At 45.4% G+C, this 14,694-nt stretch overlaps 1 protein-coding gene across 1 annotated transcript in view; it reads right to left on the bottom strand.

Annotated features, from left to right (window-relative positions):
* HBS1L (HBS1 like translational GTPase) overlaps positions 1–14,694 on the bottom strand; it is a 139,621-nt gene that overhangs the window by 46,043 nt on the left and 78,884 nt on the right. The window contains exon 5 of the mRNA XM_074990516.1: positions 653–761. Within this exon, the coding sequence (XP_074846617.1) occupies positions 653–761 (109 nt within the window). The remainder of the gene's footprint in view (positions 1–652; positions 762–14,694) is intronic.

The raw sequence follows: 14,694 nt of genomic DNA, 5'->3' as shown, positions 1-14,694 counted from the left end.
GTATGAGACATTTGGAGTGACAGCTATTAGCTGCTCACTATTAAAGGTTCAGCTCTCTGAACTTAGCATTTATTTTCAGAACTGTTTTCCTTAATCTGTTCAGTCTTTAGTCTGCAAAAGACTACTAAACAATTGTTAATTTAACCTGACTCTTCCAATTTTTCCCAATCATTGTATTATATTAAAGAAAGCACAAAAACAGCCATTCTTTGCTTTCTAATTTCACATGAACAGGCCTCTCACTTGTCAACGAAAGCTGTTTGTGCAATGGAGGGCATTGGCCTGAAGTATTATTTTCCCCATAAATTATGGTCTTTATTTAAACAATTTCTTTTCAATGAATTTAAAATATTTTTGAATAAGCTAGTCTCCAGAAACCTTAGCGTTAGCATTCTATGAAGCGGATGTTTAAATAACCTGACTAGTTGATATCTCTGCACTATTCATAGTGAAAGGATTTGTTAAACTCGCAACGTGAGATGCCTTCTTCTGAAAGTAATTATGAGTCAAACAAGAAGCCAAGATGGTTAGTTTTGCAGAATGTACACTAAAAACCTCTAAAAATATATAAAAAAGAAGTAAACTTGCTACAGGTGCATGAGTCTGAAAGAACAACTGTTAAAATATCTTGAAGTATGAACGCTCGTTTTACCTTGGAACTTCAAATCCCATAGATTGTTTCTTTCCAGACACAGTCATTTTGGTAACTTTTGGCACAATTTCAGAATCGATTCGGGTTGACTGGGAATCTCTTGGTTTTCCTAGTGGCAGAAAAATTAAAGTGTGAACTTAAAATTGGAACTAGCATTGATGGAATAATAGAAGATTTACTAGCTTATACTCATAATGCAATCCATTTTCTGGCAGCCCAGAAGGTGAATTTCACATGTGAATTAAAGTTAAAACATTTTCATCTTGCATCTACAATATAATTGCCCATAAGGCTACATGAACAAGTGTATTTCCAGTGAATGCCTCTATTGTTTCTCCGCTGATTTACATATAGTGTCATTCAAAAGTTACACCTTTTACTATACAGTTTTTGCAGAAAATTAAGCGTATCTTTGCAGAGACAATGAGAAATGAAAAAAGTTTTGTAGCTGATTCACTGGCTGAGTGCAGTTGATTTGTTCTTGTTGAAGGTACGTTTCTCTTTTAATGCTGCTGGATATGTTATGCCTTATAAGATTAAATGAGTGAGTTCCAGGGCACCTGTTTTTACTATTATTTAAAACGAAACACACCAAACTAAGCATATAATAAGGTTTTACGATGAATTAGGTGAACTGGTATTCCACTGACTTTGTAAATCTAACAAATTTGAAATCAAATTCCTTTGAAAGATGTACAAAAGGGCTCTTGACCTCTGAAAGAGGAAAATCTCATAATTCCCATAACTTTCTTATGTCATAGTTCTTATATGCAGCCATTATCCAGTAAACCAGTAACTCTGATTTTCAACATCAAATGAATACTTCTTTCTTGATGAAGAAGTATTTTAATTGTTCTCTCTGATTATACTAAGATGTGTTCGGAGTCATTTGATCCTACTACTCAATGGTTAATTTGTATTGAATTTTAAGCAAGACAGCTCTGTCTTCAAAACCACATAATCAAACTGCTATACAGGTTACATATAATTGTGGTCAAAGCTCTTAAGACTATGTTTCAGGTGAGGAAACAAAATACCACAGACAGTTTTTTTTAATAGACAGCAAGCCAAAAGAGCACGTGCTTTTTTTTTTTTTTTTCTTTTCCTTTTAAAGATACTACAGCTGGTCACAATCGTCAATTTTTAAGTAATGATATTGTCTCTCTTCTCAATTTTCGTCACCTGAGAAATGGGGATAATAATGCTCATCTTTATTTGCAAAACACTTGGAGCTCTAAGCATGACATGCTAAGAGGTAAATATTATTAGTATACTCTGATTAATACATACAATTCTGTTGATGAAAACTGCAAATTTAGATTAAAAATCTTTCTTCAAATAGGAAAAATAATTGATTTTGATCACACACACAGGATGTAAATAAGATATAAAATAATGAAATGAAAAAAATAAAAGGAATAATAGACTAACAGTTCTGAGTTACTTACAATATGCATGAAAAGCTATGAAGTTTACAGATCACATACAATTAGTATGAAGTTAGCAATACATAAATTACACAGCTGTCTAAAATAAATTGTGGGGATTGAAAACTTTACACGTTTCATAGCCCATGGACCACTGGTTGAAAACAAAATTTTTGTTTGGGATTGAAACACAGACAGGTCAACTAAAGACTACCTAAATTGAGATCTATTAAACCTGAAAAATTATATCACTCTTATTACTATCTATTTCTATCATCTGTAAGTTGTGCCACCTCACTGCTTACCCACTTTTCCAGATCATGTATAGAAAATTGCAAACTGTACCCGTCTCAGTACGAATCCTTAGAGGAATCTGCTATTTACCCCTCTCCACTTTGCAAATTAATGATTTATTTATTTCTACCCATTGTTTCCTATTTGTTAAGTAGTAATGGACCCATAAAAGAGCCTTCCCTCTTTTCCCATAACAGCCTACTTTGCTTCAGAGCTCCACTGGGGATTTGGTAAAACAACCCTCCGCAGAGAGGATGGAGTTGATGACTGTCACAGCCTGCAGGGGAAGGGGACTGAACACATATGTCAGGGACTGAGGGATAGAGTACGTGGGGCTAGAGTCCCCGTCCCTGATGAGGTTGCCTGCCTTCAGCAGCAGGGCTGTGGGAGGGTGGGACGGCACAGTCTCCCAGGGATGGGCCTCCCTCCCAATCCCACACCCAGCCCTGTTTCCTGAGGGTCTTTGATTGCGCGCACGCACGCACGCAGAACAAGGGACTGCGGCCCAAGAGTGCCTCACCTCTATAAGGAGAACCCTGATGGTGGACTTCCCCCACATCAAACTGGTTGCCCACCGAGTGGTAGATGTCAGGGCTGGCGAGCTTTCAGAGGGCAATTGCGACCCGCTTCTCCACAGGGATGGCGGGCTGCAGCCAGGTGCCCTGTCTCCGGAGGGCAGGGGCCAGCTAGGCACAGAACTCCAGGAAGGTGTCCTTGTGCATGCAGAAGTTCTGAAGCAACTGCTGGTCATCCCACCCTCCAGTCCCAATACCTCCAGATCCACCTGTACACCCAGGGGGATGGACGCAAATGTGACCATCCAGCAACAACAGCAAGTTCCTCGAAAGTGCTGTCAGGCTCATCCTCCCTGATGAGGTATAGCAGGTGCTGAAGCACCTCTACGTGGGGCCAGTGCAAGCCCAGGGGCTGCTCTGGCACCATGACTCATTGGAAAGAGCTGTGTCTCCCAGAAAGAGTAGAAACCCTGCTCTAGCACTGTGCTGTCCCTCATGTTGGTAGGCATGCAGCATGGACAGGGAACAGGTGTCAGGGGGGGTTTTAAGGGCACATCTTGCCAGGGCTCCCAGAAGGGATTGCCGGACACGAAACCCTGTCTGCTGAGGTTCCGGCTGGCTGTTTTGTCGAGAGCGGCCACGCAGTCTGTCCACTGTTGACACAGTGGATCACTCTTGCGTCCCGCTTGGCAGGCTGGCTGCAATCTATCAACAGACATTTTGTCAGAAGACATCTTCTGACAAAACCTTCTGCCAACAGATCGCTACAATCTAGACATAGACAGTGGCATTTTTTTCATGACCCTTTTTTTCTTTTTTTTAAATGTAGGGCGTGTGTGTATATAGAATGTGAGCCTCTTTTTTAAAAAATGTTTTCTATGCCACTCACGTGCATTTCATTTGCGACTGTTCCTTTTGACTGCCATTTAAGTAACTTACTCATTTTTTTATTTTCTTTAGTATTTTTCCTGTACAAGGTTGTTAAATTTACTTACTCTATGGTCAGTGTTACCAGGTGGTTTTGCTATATTCACCTCTTGGATCACGTTTTGAGCCCCACTTAGAACTAAAACAAAAGTTGCCGCTCCCTGGGAGAAGCTAGTCATAGGAACCACAAGCAGCAGGCTTTAACAGTGTCTGAAAATGTTTTCTGTGTAATGCCTCGAAGTGACATGTTTCCAGTTAATATAGAGAACAGAAATTGCCTATTGTTGGGTTTTCAATTATTGTAGCCTCTCTGATCTCCATGAGCATTTCATAATCACCACCACCATTCAGGTCATGTGGCAATTAATATATTTTGACTTCTATACTGAAGTATGGAATTTCTATCAACAGAGAACATATGATACAGTTTGGTTTAAGATGTTACTGTATTTGACTGTGGTTTTCTTCCCCCCTACACACACACTGCCACTCCCCACCAGTGTGATCAACTCTGTTTTTCCTATAAACATCATACTTTGATATTACCACATCCACTTATCATTCACTCAAGTTTCTATGAGATCTCTTGCATCAATATCTTCATTTACTACCAGGATCTCAAGTTCACCAATCTCAGCATGTAGTCTTTTAGCATTTGAATATAAGCACTCATAAAACATTGTCACAATTTAGCTGCCTATTATTATGTGATGTACATTAATGGGAATCTTATGCATGACTGTTTCTCTTCAGTTTTTACCTGTACTTATCTTTTCTTTACTAGGATACAGAGTATCCCCTTTAAAAAATCATCCCGAGGGATGAGTCTGTTCAGATGATGTGGATCTCTACACCTGTCAGATTTCACCCCCCATCTCTTAAATACTTCTCTATGACCTTCTACACTGTACATGCGAACACTTAGGTTCCATTTTGGTTTTGATGGAGACCATCTTTCTTATACAGGTCCTCTCTTCCCAAAAGGTTCTACAATTCCTAATAAACCTACATTTTTCCTCCCTACACCACTGTCCCACCAATGCACCAAGACCATCCAGCTCTGCCTAACTAGCTTTGCATGTGAAACTGCAAGCACTTCATAGAATTCTACCTTGGAGACCCTGGACTTCTATGACGACATAACAAGCTCTGTGGAGATGAGGAAGTCAGTGGATGTGATATATATGACTTCAGCAAGGCTTTTGATACGGTCTCCCACAACATTCTTGTCCATAAGTTAAGGAAATATGGATTGGATCCTTGGACTATAAGATGGATAGAAAGCTGGCTTGATGGTCAGGCCCAATGGGTAGTGGTCAATGGCTCAATATCTGGATGGCGGTCTGTTTCAAGCGGAGTGCCGCAAGGCTCGGTTCTGGGGCCGGTGTTATTCAACATCTTTATTAATGACCTGGATGAGGGACTGGGTTGCACCCTCAGCAAGTTTGCAGATGACACAAAACTAGGGGAAGAGATAGATATGTTGGAGGGTAGAGAGAGAATCCAGAGGGACCTGGATAAATTGGAGGACTGGGCCAAAAGAAATCTGATGAGGTTCAACAAGGAGAAGTGTAGAGTCCTGCACCTGGGGCGGAAGAATCCCAAACATTGTTACAGGCTGGGGACCGACTGGCACAGCAGCAGTATGATGGAAAGGGACCTAGGGGTTATGGTGGATGAAAGGCTGGCTATGAGTAAACAGTGTGCCCTTGTAGCCAAGAAAGCTAACGGCATACTGGGGTGCATGAGGAAGAGCATTTTGAGCAGATCTAGAAATAGTTATTCCTCTTTATTTGGCACTGGTGAGGCCACATCTGGAATAGTGTGTCCAGTTTTGGATCCCCTAGTATAAAAAGGATGTGGATTTGCTAGAGCAGGTTCAGCGAAGGGCAACAAAAATGATTAAGGGTCTGGAGCACAAGATGTATGAGGATAGGCTGAGGGATTTGGGCTTGTTTGATTTACAGAAGAGAAGACTTAGAGGTGATTTAATAGCAGCCTTCAACTTCCTAAAGGGGAGCTCTAAAGAAGAGGGTGAGAAATTGTTCTCAGTGGTGTCTGATGGCAGAACAAGGAGTAATGGTCAGAAGTTGAAGAGGGAAAGGCGTAGGTTAGATATTAGGAAAAACTTCTTCACCAGGTGGGTGGTGAAGCATTGGAATGCATTGCCTAGAGAGGTGGTGGATTCTCCATCCCTTGAGGTTTTTAAGTCCCGGCTGGACAAGGTCCTGGCTGGGATGACTTAGATGGGGTTGATCCTTCTTGAAGCAGGGGGCTGGACTAGATGACCTCCTGAGGTCCCTTCCAGCCCTATGATTCTGTGACTTTAACCTCTTTACCTGGTAGCCTATATTTGGCTCCCAAGACCTCTCTTACTGTTTCCTATGTCAATGGAATTTACATGTACCACAACCACCAACTCCTCCCCAGCACTGCATATAGCTATATCTAGGTATCATGAGAGATCTGCAACCTTCACACCTGGAAGGCAATTCACCATATTGTTCTCTCAATAACCATAAACCCAGCTATATTTTTAATAGAATCCCCCATCACTAATGCCAATCTCTTTCTAACAACTGTGGTCCCCTCCCCTAGACAAATATCTTTAGTGCTAGAGGATAACATGGTATTATCTGGAAGGAGGGTTCCTACTATGGAATCCCTCTGCTCTAGTTTGATATTCTCCTTCTCAAACACTCCTGTGACTTTGTGATGCCATAGTTTTTGGAAATGTGTTTTTAAATATGAATATGCATTACTCAAATATGCTGTATGCAAAGTGTGGCATGTAATCTTTCATTGAAAAGACTAATCTGCTGCATGTGTATACCACAAACCCCTGAAATATGTGGCTTCAAGTTGCATGTAACTTGCTTTAACATGAGTTAAGCACAACTTGAAGCTGCTCTGTGGCTGTCAGCCTGCCTAGCTGCCTGCAGCTGCGGGCAGCTAGGCAGGCTAAAGCCCCTTCTCCCTGCCTTCCCCCAGCCACACAGCAGTCTGGCGAACAGATGGGCGGTTAGGGGAAGGCAGGGAGAAGCAGCCAGGAAACTGACCAGCCCTCATGGGCTGGTCAGTTTCCCAAGTCCCGCAAGCAGCAGGGAGCTGGGAAACCAAGCAGCAGCCTGGTTCCCAGCTCCCCCACACAGACTGGCATGAAAATTTGGGTTTTACTGTATTCCAGTGTTTCCCAAATGGTGTTAGGTGGTCCCTGGGGTTCTGCAAAGTGAAAATAAAGGTTCCTCAAGAAATTCCACCACAACAGCAGACTCCTCTGCAGCTCCCTGCCCTGCTGCCACTGAAACCGCAGAACTAAGTTTAATTGGTTTAACAGCTGGCAAGGGAGCAGGCAGGATCTGGCTGTTAAACCAACTGAATTTAGTTCCATTATTTCAGTGATAGCAGGGCAGGGAGCTGCAGAGAGCCCTCTCATTTGCCCCACTACCTGAGCGGCCACACTCCTCCAGTGGGCATGGCTCAGCTCATCTCCACCATCAAACACTTCCACACCAGCCTTCCTTCAGCTGAGCTCTTCAGCCAGCACCATGGCTTAGTCCCAGGGGCCGGTTTGGGGCTCAGGTGGGTTAATCCCTGGGGGTGGGCTTTGGGGCGGAGAAGCATTAAGCCTGAGGATGGGGGCGGGGGGTGAGTTTGAGGCCAAGAGGGGTTAAGCCTGGCAATGGGGGGAGGGGTTTGCGGGATGGTGGGTAAAGCTTGGGGATAGGGGACAGATTTGGGGGCTGAGGCGGGTAAAGTCTGGAGATGGGAGGGTTTGGGGGCCAATGGGGAGATGGGAATGGGAATAGAGCCTGGGAATGGGGTTCCACAAAATTATTTCAAGTTTAAAAGTGTTCTGTGGCCAAATAAAATTAGGAAACACTGTTATATTCTATTTGTGTGCATGTATTATTCTTGTGTGTGAAGTTAGAAATACAAAGTGTAAACTTGTTTATTAATCTAGATCTTCTAGTGAAATCCATTAGTGGTACTTAAGGAACATAATGGTCTAGCACTCAAGGCAATGGTCTTGTTTTTCCTGTAAACCTGCATTACGACAGACCTCTCAGGACATGTGGTCAGATCACCTGATGCTGGACCTCATTTAGAATGTATTGCTTTTCCATGAAGGGGTGTTGAGGAACACAAAAGATTCCCACATTGGGCAAAATCTATTTATCAGCAGGGAATCAATCAAAGGGAGAGTTGGCAGTTGGAAGACACTCCTGGCATACCATCAAGATAACTTCTGAAAACATCTGAGACTGAATAGGGGGAATGATTGAGTCCAAGCTTTGAGGCTGCCTAGCTTGTGAGACTGACAATGGGAACACTATGGTGTGTCCTTAATAGCCTTATCTGAATACCTCTGTATGAACTTAGCTCTGCCAGTTCAGCCATGCGGGCCTAAAGAGGGCAATGAGCAGACTGTACACTTGGACGACTGAGTTAATTTACAGACAGCTCTGATTTCTAAATCCAGCAATGTCGCAAAGTGAAAAACAACAACTGAGATGGGTGAGAGGATGGGAGAAAAACTGAAATGCAGATGGAGAAATCAAGATATTGAATAGCAGTATGTAATTTTGCGATCCATCTCACAACCAAGCAGGGATAAGGACACATTATACATATCATCTGAAATCTGAAAGTCTTATATTTGCAATGAATTTTTAATGGTTTCTAAACCAAAGACTCATGAGATTTCATATTAAAAGTTTCACCCATCTCAATATCAAGTAATTTTTAGACAATGATCCAAGGACTAAGTGGCTCTAGCCCGCACGTAATTGTAATTCCCCGAATGTGTCATGTGGAAAAGCAAACCAAGTATCTTCAAACATGTTAAACAAATTAAATAACTCACTTGATATACAAAAGTTTTCAAAAACTGAGAATTAAGATTACAGGATCTTATTGACATTTGAAGTTGCGTATATCCACTTTTGTAGTAATGTTTAAGCACTCAAAACACCATGGGCATGCCTACACTACAAATTAAGGTTGCATTTATTTACTTTGACTTTGGGCACCCAATTTAAAATTGCAATTTTGCATGTCCCCACTAGGTGGCTATGGTCAACAGAGAACATTCTCACTGCTAGTGACTGCATCAACTCAAGAAGTGATGCACTGTGGGTAGCTATTCCACAGTCCTTGCAGAAGACTGGAATTTTGGCCAAGGGTCCCAACGCCTCATGGAATGAAAACCAAGTTGCAGATGGTTATGGGCGCACGTTGGCACCCTCCCCTGTCTGTGGCTCACAACCAGCCTTGTCCAAGATACTTTATTTTTATGTGACATTGTTGTTCTTAACTGGTGTAGCCCTTAATCTGTTATGCCCTGTGCAATTTTGGCACAAATATCACATTTCTTTGGCTGGTTCTGAGCTCTGACTGCACAGACTCCCCTTTATTTCCCCCAGAAACAGATCCACTGTCTCCTGACTGCTCCATGCTGGAAGAATTTGGGACCCTGGGCATACATGCTCAGCTGTGCAGGTGAGCTCTCCATCCTGCTCCAATGGGAAATTAACATTCAAAATTCCTGAGGTTTTTATTGGTCATCTGGCTGAAGAACACTGGAGTTCAATGTGCTCACCAGTGCATTCACAACAGAGAACTCTAGATCATCACCTGGAGACCAGTTACTGTGAATTACACACCCTGTGTTTACACACTTCATTCAAGCAATGAATGCTGGGAACTTCAACAGACAACATATTCCCACAATCAAGGGAATGGAGATAACTCTCAGAAGAGAGTGAAAAAATGCCTCAATAAACAGACCTGTATTTCCCCAATAGGCTTCATTTACCCAAATGTTACAGACGTATACAATAAATGAGGTAGCAGATGAACAGAAAGAGCATACGCTTTTGACCAAGGAATCAGCTTTTGTGTAAGGACTTAACCAGGCTATCACTGACATATAAACCAGTACCAACTCAAATGAGGGAAAAAAAAACCAGACTATTACATATATTCTAGTACCTGTGAGTCACACACCATCTTTCGTTCCAGGGCAGTGCATATTTTCCTTCTAATGCGCAAAGGTAAGTGTTTCATGCTCACCTCAGTTCACTGTGGTTTTCTCCCACCTTTTGCTTACAAACTCATTCTGGTTTTCAATTCCATCAATAATGGTCATATCCAAGTCAGTCTGATTTAAGTTCTTCAAGCCATAATTCATGGAGGTATGACCAAATCCTCTGTGCACAGAGATTAGTAGTGTAGCTGTGGAATTTCAGATCTACAGTTTATGTAGAATTATTTGTATCTCTGATGCTAAGCAGAGGCATGCAACATTTGGCATTGAAGTAGTTTCACAATAAGCCAAAAAATCTGCTTTTCGCTTTTTAGAAGCATTTGTGTGCATCACAGAAAGTTTAAGCTGCAGGTCAAAAGGACGTGTATTGCGGGGGAGAATGCATCCTTCAGTATTTATTGGGACTGACTCACCTTCACTAATTGATGGCGGAGAACCTGTTGTCACAGCAAGGTGGCAGTGGGTACAGATGGGGGAAGAATACTAGAAAAGCAAAATTTACTTTAAAAAGGCACTTTTGCTAACGAATTTCTGAAAGGAAAATCATGTGTTATTCCCCAAAACACAGGTGAGGCAATAATTTTTGATGGGGGCACCTCCAGGATTTTGTAAGGGATCAAGGAATGCACATTTCTATGGAGGGAGCGTTGGGTCTGGGATGGAAGTCAGGTGCAGCAGGGGTCAAGGACTAGGGGGCCAGGAGAGGGTGTGAGGTTTGAGAGTAGTCTGGGTAAAAGAGAAGTGGGTTGTGACCTTGGGAGTGGGACTAGGGTGCAGGTCTGGGAAGGGTCTGAGAGAAAATGAAGATTCTGGCCTGGGAGAGAGATGTAGGAGTGGCTGCCGGGTTTGAGAGGGAGTTGTGACCTGGGGAAGGGGAGTGCAGAGGTTTGGTGGTGACCTGGGGGAGGGGATATCAGTGCAGGAGAGGATTCTGGCCTGGAAGAGAAGTGTCAGAGAGGGTGCAGGTGCGGGAGGGACTTCGGTTGTGGTGCCAGAACCAAGCTGTGGCTGGGAAGTGCTTACCTAAGCGGCTCCTGGCCAGCTCCTTGCACTTTCAGGCAGACACCTCTGCCTGCCAGCAGTCCCAGCTCCCTGGCTTTTCCCTGTGGCTCTCTGCTGGGGCAGGGAGGGCTTTCTGAGCTGTCCCTGCCACCAGCAAAATCTCTTGGCTCCTATTTACCCAGATTTTGCTGGGGGCAGTGGCAGCACCCAAAGCTGTCCCTGTCCCCAACCAGGGGCTGTATCTTGGCCATCCCTGCCCTACAGTCAATTATTGGGTGCTGAAATTAAAAGTAGGACAACTTAGAGAGCTAAATTCAAAATCAGATGAGCCAGCAGCAAAGAGCTCTCAGTTCTGGACACGGAATTCTTTACTACCACAGTTCAGGCCAACTCTCTGTCCTCACGCTGAGGAGCAATGCTCATGTCTTTCAGCACACCATTGCCCTAGCAGCCTCCACAGAATGACTGCAGCTATCTGCCCCATAAATCAAACTACTCAGAAGTAGTTTCACAATATGCAGAGCAACTGGACAGGGAGATATGGAGGGAAAGGTGGTTCCTCCCAGTTCCACCAACCCCCACAGAGACAGTAAGGAGGTGGCAGCCACTCGCCGTCCCTGAGCCCTAGGGAAGCAGTAGCAACCAGTGCTCTCTGGGAGCCCCAGGGAAGCAGTAGCTGTCCCTGTTTCCCTGAGGCTCAGGGAAGTGACCTAGTGCTCTCTAGCCAGCAGGTGCCCTAGCGCAACTGCTGGTGGAAAAGGTCAGCTGGGGGAGTGCTCAAATACAGGACAGTTAGTCCCTTTTAAAAAATAAGTAAGGACAGCTTTTTGGCATCCCAAATACGGGATGGATAGTCACCCTAACAACGTGATGAAGCAGTTCTAAACAAACAAGACCAAAACAAGTCACTCCCATTGAGCGGTAACGGTGGTTCGAGATGTATATCGCTATGGGTGCTCCACTGTAGGTGCGTGTCTGCATATCTACATCTCTGATCAGAGATTGTTGATTGAAGTATCCATTCAGCCCACACGTGCCCCCTCCCCCCCAAGAAGAGGGCAGGCTAAAGCAAACCTACAGGGTACATCTTGAAGAACTATCAATAAAAGGTGAGCAACTTCTGCCTGAAGTAGTGCTCCTCTGGATGCGATTCCAGAGTAGTAAGCTCTGGAATATTATTCAATGGGAAGATGTGGAATTCTCATTACTAGAATTTTTTTTTTTTAAAAAACAGGACCAAACACCTGTCAGGGATACCCCAGGTTTACTTGGTCTGCCTGAGCACAGGCAGCTGGATTTGACTTCTAAAGAGCCTTTCCAGCTCTGCATTTATATGACTATATAACATACGATAGAAAAGTTACTCACCGTAGTAACGGTGGTTCTTCGAGATGTGTCCCCGTGGGTGCTCCACAATAGGTGTCAGGCTTGCCCGGCGCCGCAGATCGGATCTTCCAAGCAGTTTCTGCCGGACCGCGCATGCGCTGGCGCACGCCGCTCCCTTGCGCGCTCCTGGCCATGTGCGCAATCCGGTCCCCACCAGTTCCTCGACCAACCGCCTCAGGTGCCCCCGCAAAACACTAACAGAGATCCGAAGCGGGGAGGATGGGCGGGTAGTGGAGCACCCACGGGGACACATCTCGAAGAACCACTGTTACTATGGTGAGTAACTTTTCTTTCTTCTTCGAGTGTCCCCGTGGGTGCTCCACAATAGGTGACTACCCAGCAGTAACCCAAGATAGGAGGTGGGTAATCGGATTATGTGCAGCTTGTCCCCGAGAGGACCGCTGCAGAGAGACGGGTATCCTCTTGGAATACCCTGTGAAGGGCGTAATGTTTGGCGAAGGTGTCGTAGGATGACCAGGTCGCCGCTCTGCAAATGTCTTTTAACGCAACGCCCTTGAAAAAGGCTGTTGATGCCGCCACCACCCTAGTGGAATGAGCCCTGGGAGTGGCCGATAAAGGAGTCTTTTTCAGCTCGTAGCACATTTTTATGCAGGATACAATGTGCTTTGAGATTCTCTGCGAGGAGAGACCTTCTCCTTTCGATTTGGGAGCGAGGGAGACTAGGAGTCTATCCGTTTTCCGGAAGGACTTGGTCCTGTCTACATAGAAGGCTAGCGCCCTCCTCACATCCAGGAGGTGTAGGCGCGCCTCTTCGTTGGAGTTATGAGGCTTTGGATAAAACGAGGGTAGAACAATAGGTTCGTTAATGTGAAACTCGGAAGAAACTTTGGGAACAAAGGCTGGATGCAGCCGTATGGTTACCGCCTCCTTGGAAAAAACAGTGCAGGGTGGCGTTGCCATGACTGCCGCGAGCTCGCTCACCCTACGAGCTGACGTAATTGCAAGAAGAAAGGTCGTCTCTATCGTAAGGAGGCGGAGGGGAACCGTGGCCAAGGGCTCGAACGGTGGTCCCATTAGCATGGTAAGCACCAGGTCCAAGTTCCACGAAGGTGGAATCGGTTTCCGAGGGGGGTATAGGTTTACCAACCCTTTGAGGAACCTGGTAACCATAGGGTGGGCGAACACCATGTGCCCTTCCTCCTCATGTCTGAACGCCGAGATGGCGGCAAGGTGGACCTTCAACGAGCATAGCGAGAGTCCTCCTCTCTTGAGGTCCAGTAAATACTCTAGTATTGTAGGTATAGGCACCAAAAGGGGGGCCAGCTGTTTGGTAGAACACCAAGCCGTGAAGCGAGTCCATTTTTGCTTGTAGGTCTTCCTGGTGGAAGTCCTCCTGCTACTTTCTAGGACTTGCTGTACTTCCACTGTGCATATGCTCTCTAGGGAGCTGAGCCATGGATTAACCACGCTTGCAGTCGCAGGCTTTGGGGGTGCGGGTGCACTATGGACCCCTGGCCTTGCGTGAGCAGATCCGGCGCCACCGGAAGAGGCATCGGTGGACAGTCCGACATGCACAGGAGTAGGGGGAACCATTGTTGTCGATCCCACGTTGGGACTATCAGGATCATCCAGGCCCTTTCCCTCCTGGCTTTCTGCAAGACTTTGTGGATCAGCACTGTGGGAGGAAACGCATAAAGCAGGGGGCCCCTCCACGGGATCGCGAACGCGTCCCCCAGGGACCCCCATCCCAGTCCTGCCCTGGAGCAGAATCGTGGGCACTTCTTGTTGTGCTGAGTGGCAAACAGGTCTATTTGGGGAAAACCCCATGCGTGGAAAATCGGCCGTAGCAGATCGGGACGGATCTGCCACTCGTGTGAGTGCAAAACGCCTGTTCAGCTGGTCTGCCTTCACATTGTGCGCACCCGGCAAGTATGAGGCTTTCAAGATTATATTGTTGGCGATGCACCACTTCCATAAGCGGATTGCTTCCGCGCATAAGGCACGGGATCGAGCTCCTCCTTGCCTGTTTATATAAACATGGTGGAGGTATTGTCTGTACTGATCCCGACGACGTTGCCTTGTATGTGGTCTCGAAAGTGTCTGCAGGCGTTGAACACTGCTCTGAGCTCCAGTATATTTATGTGTAGTGACTGTTCCGTGGGTGACCACAGTCCTTGAGTCACCTCTTCGCCCATGTGCGCTCCCCACCCTATGAGAGAGGCATCTGTAGTGAGAAAAACCGATATTTGCGGCTGGTGGAAGGGTACCCCTGTTAGCAGGTTCCTGGGGTTTACCCACCATTGTAGGGATTTGCGCACCCCGGCTGTGGGCGACACCACCCTGTGAACGGTGTGTACTGCCGGTTTGTATACGCTCGCCAGCCAGTGCTGCATGCTGCGCATGTGTAACCTGGCGTTCTGTACTACGAACGTCGCCGCTGCCATGTGGCCCAGCAGCTGCAAGCACGTCAAGACCGGCACC

This window comes from Carettochelys insculpta, chromosome 3 (genome assembly GCF_033958435.1).
Source record: "Carettochelys insculpta isolate YL-2023 chromosome 3, ASM3395843v1, whole genome shotgun sequence".
NCBI classification, from domain to species: domain Eukaryota; kingdom Metazoa; phylum Chordata; order Testudines; family Carettochelyidae; genus Carettochelys; species Carettochelys insculpta.
The sequence above is the reverse complement of the archived record's forward strand: the minus strand, read 5'-3'. Positions and strand labels throughout refer to the sequence as shown.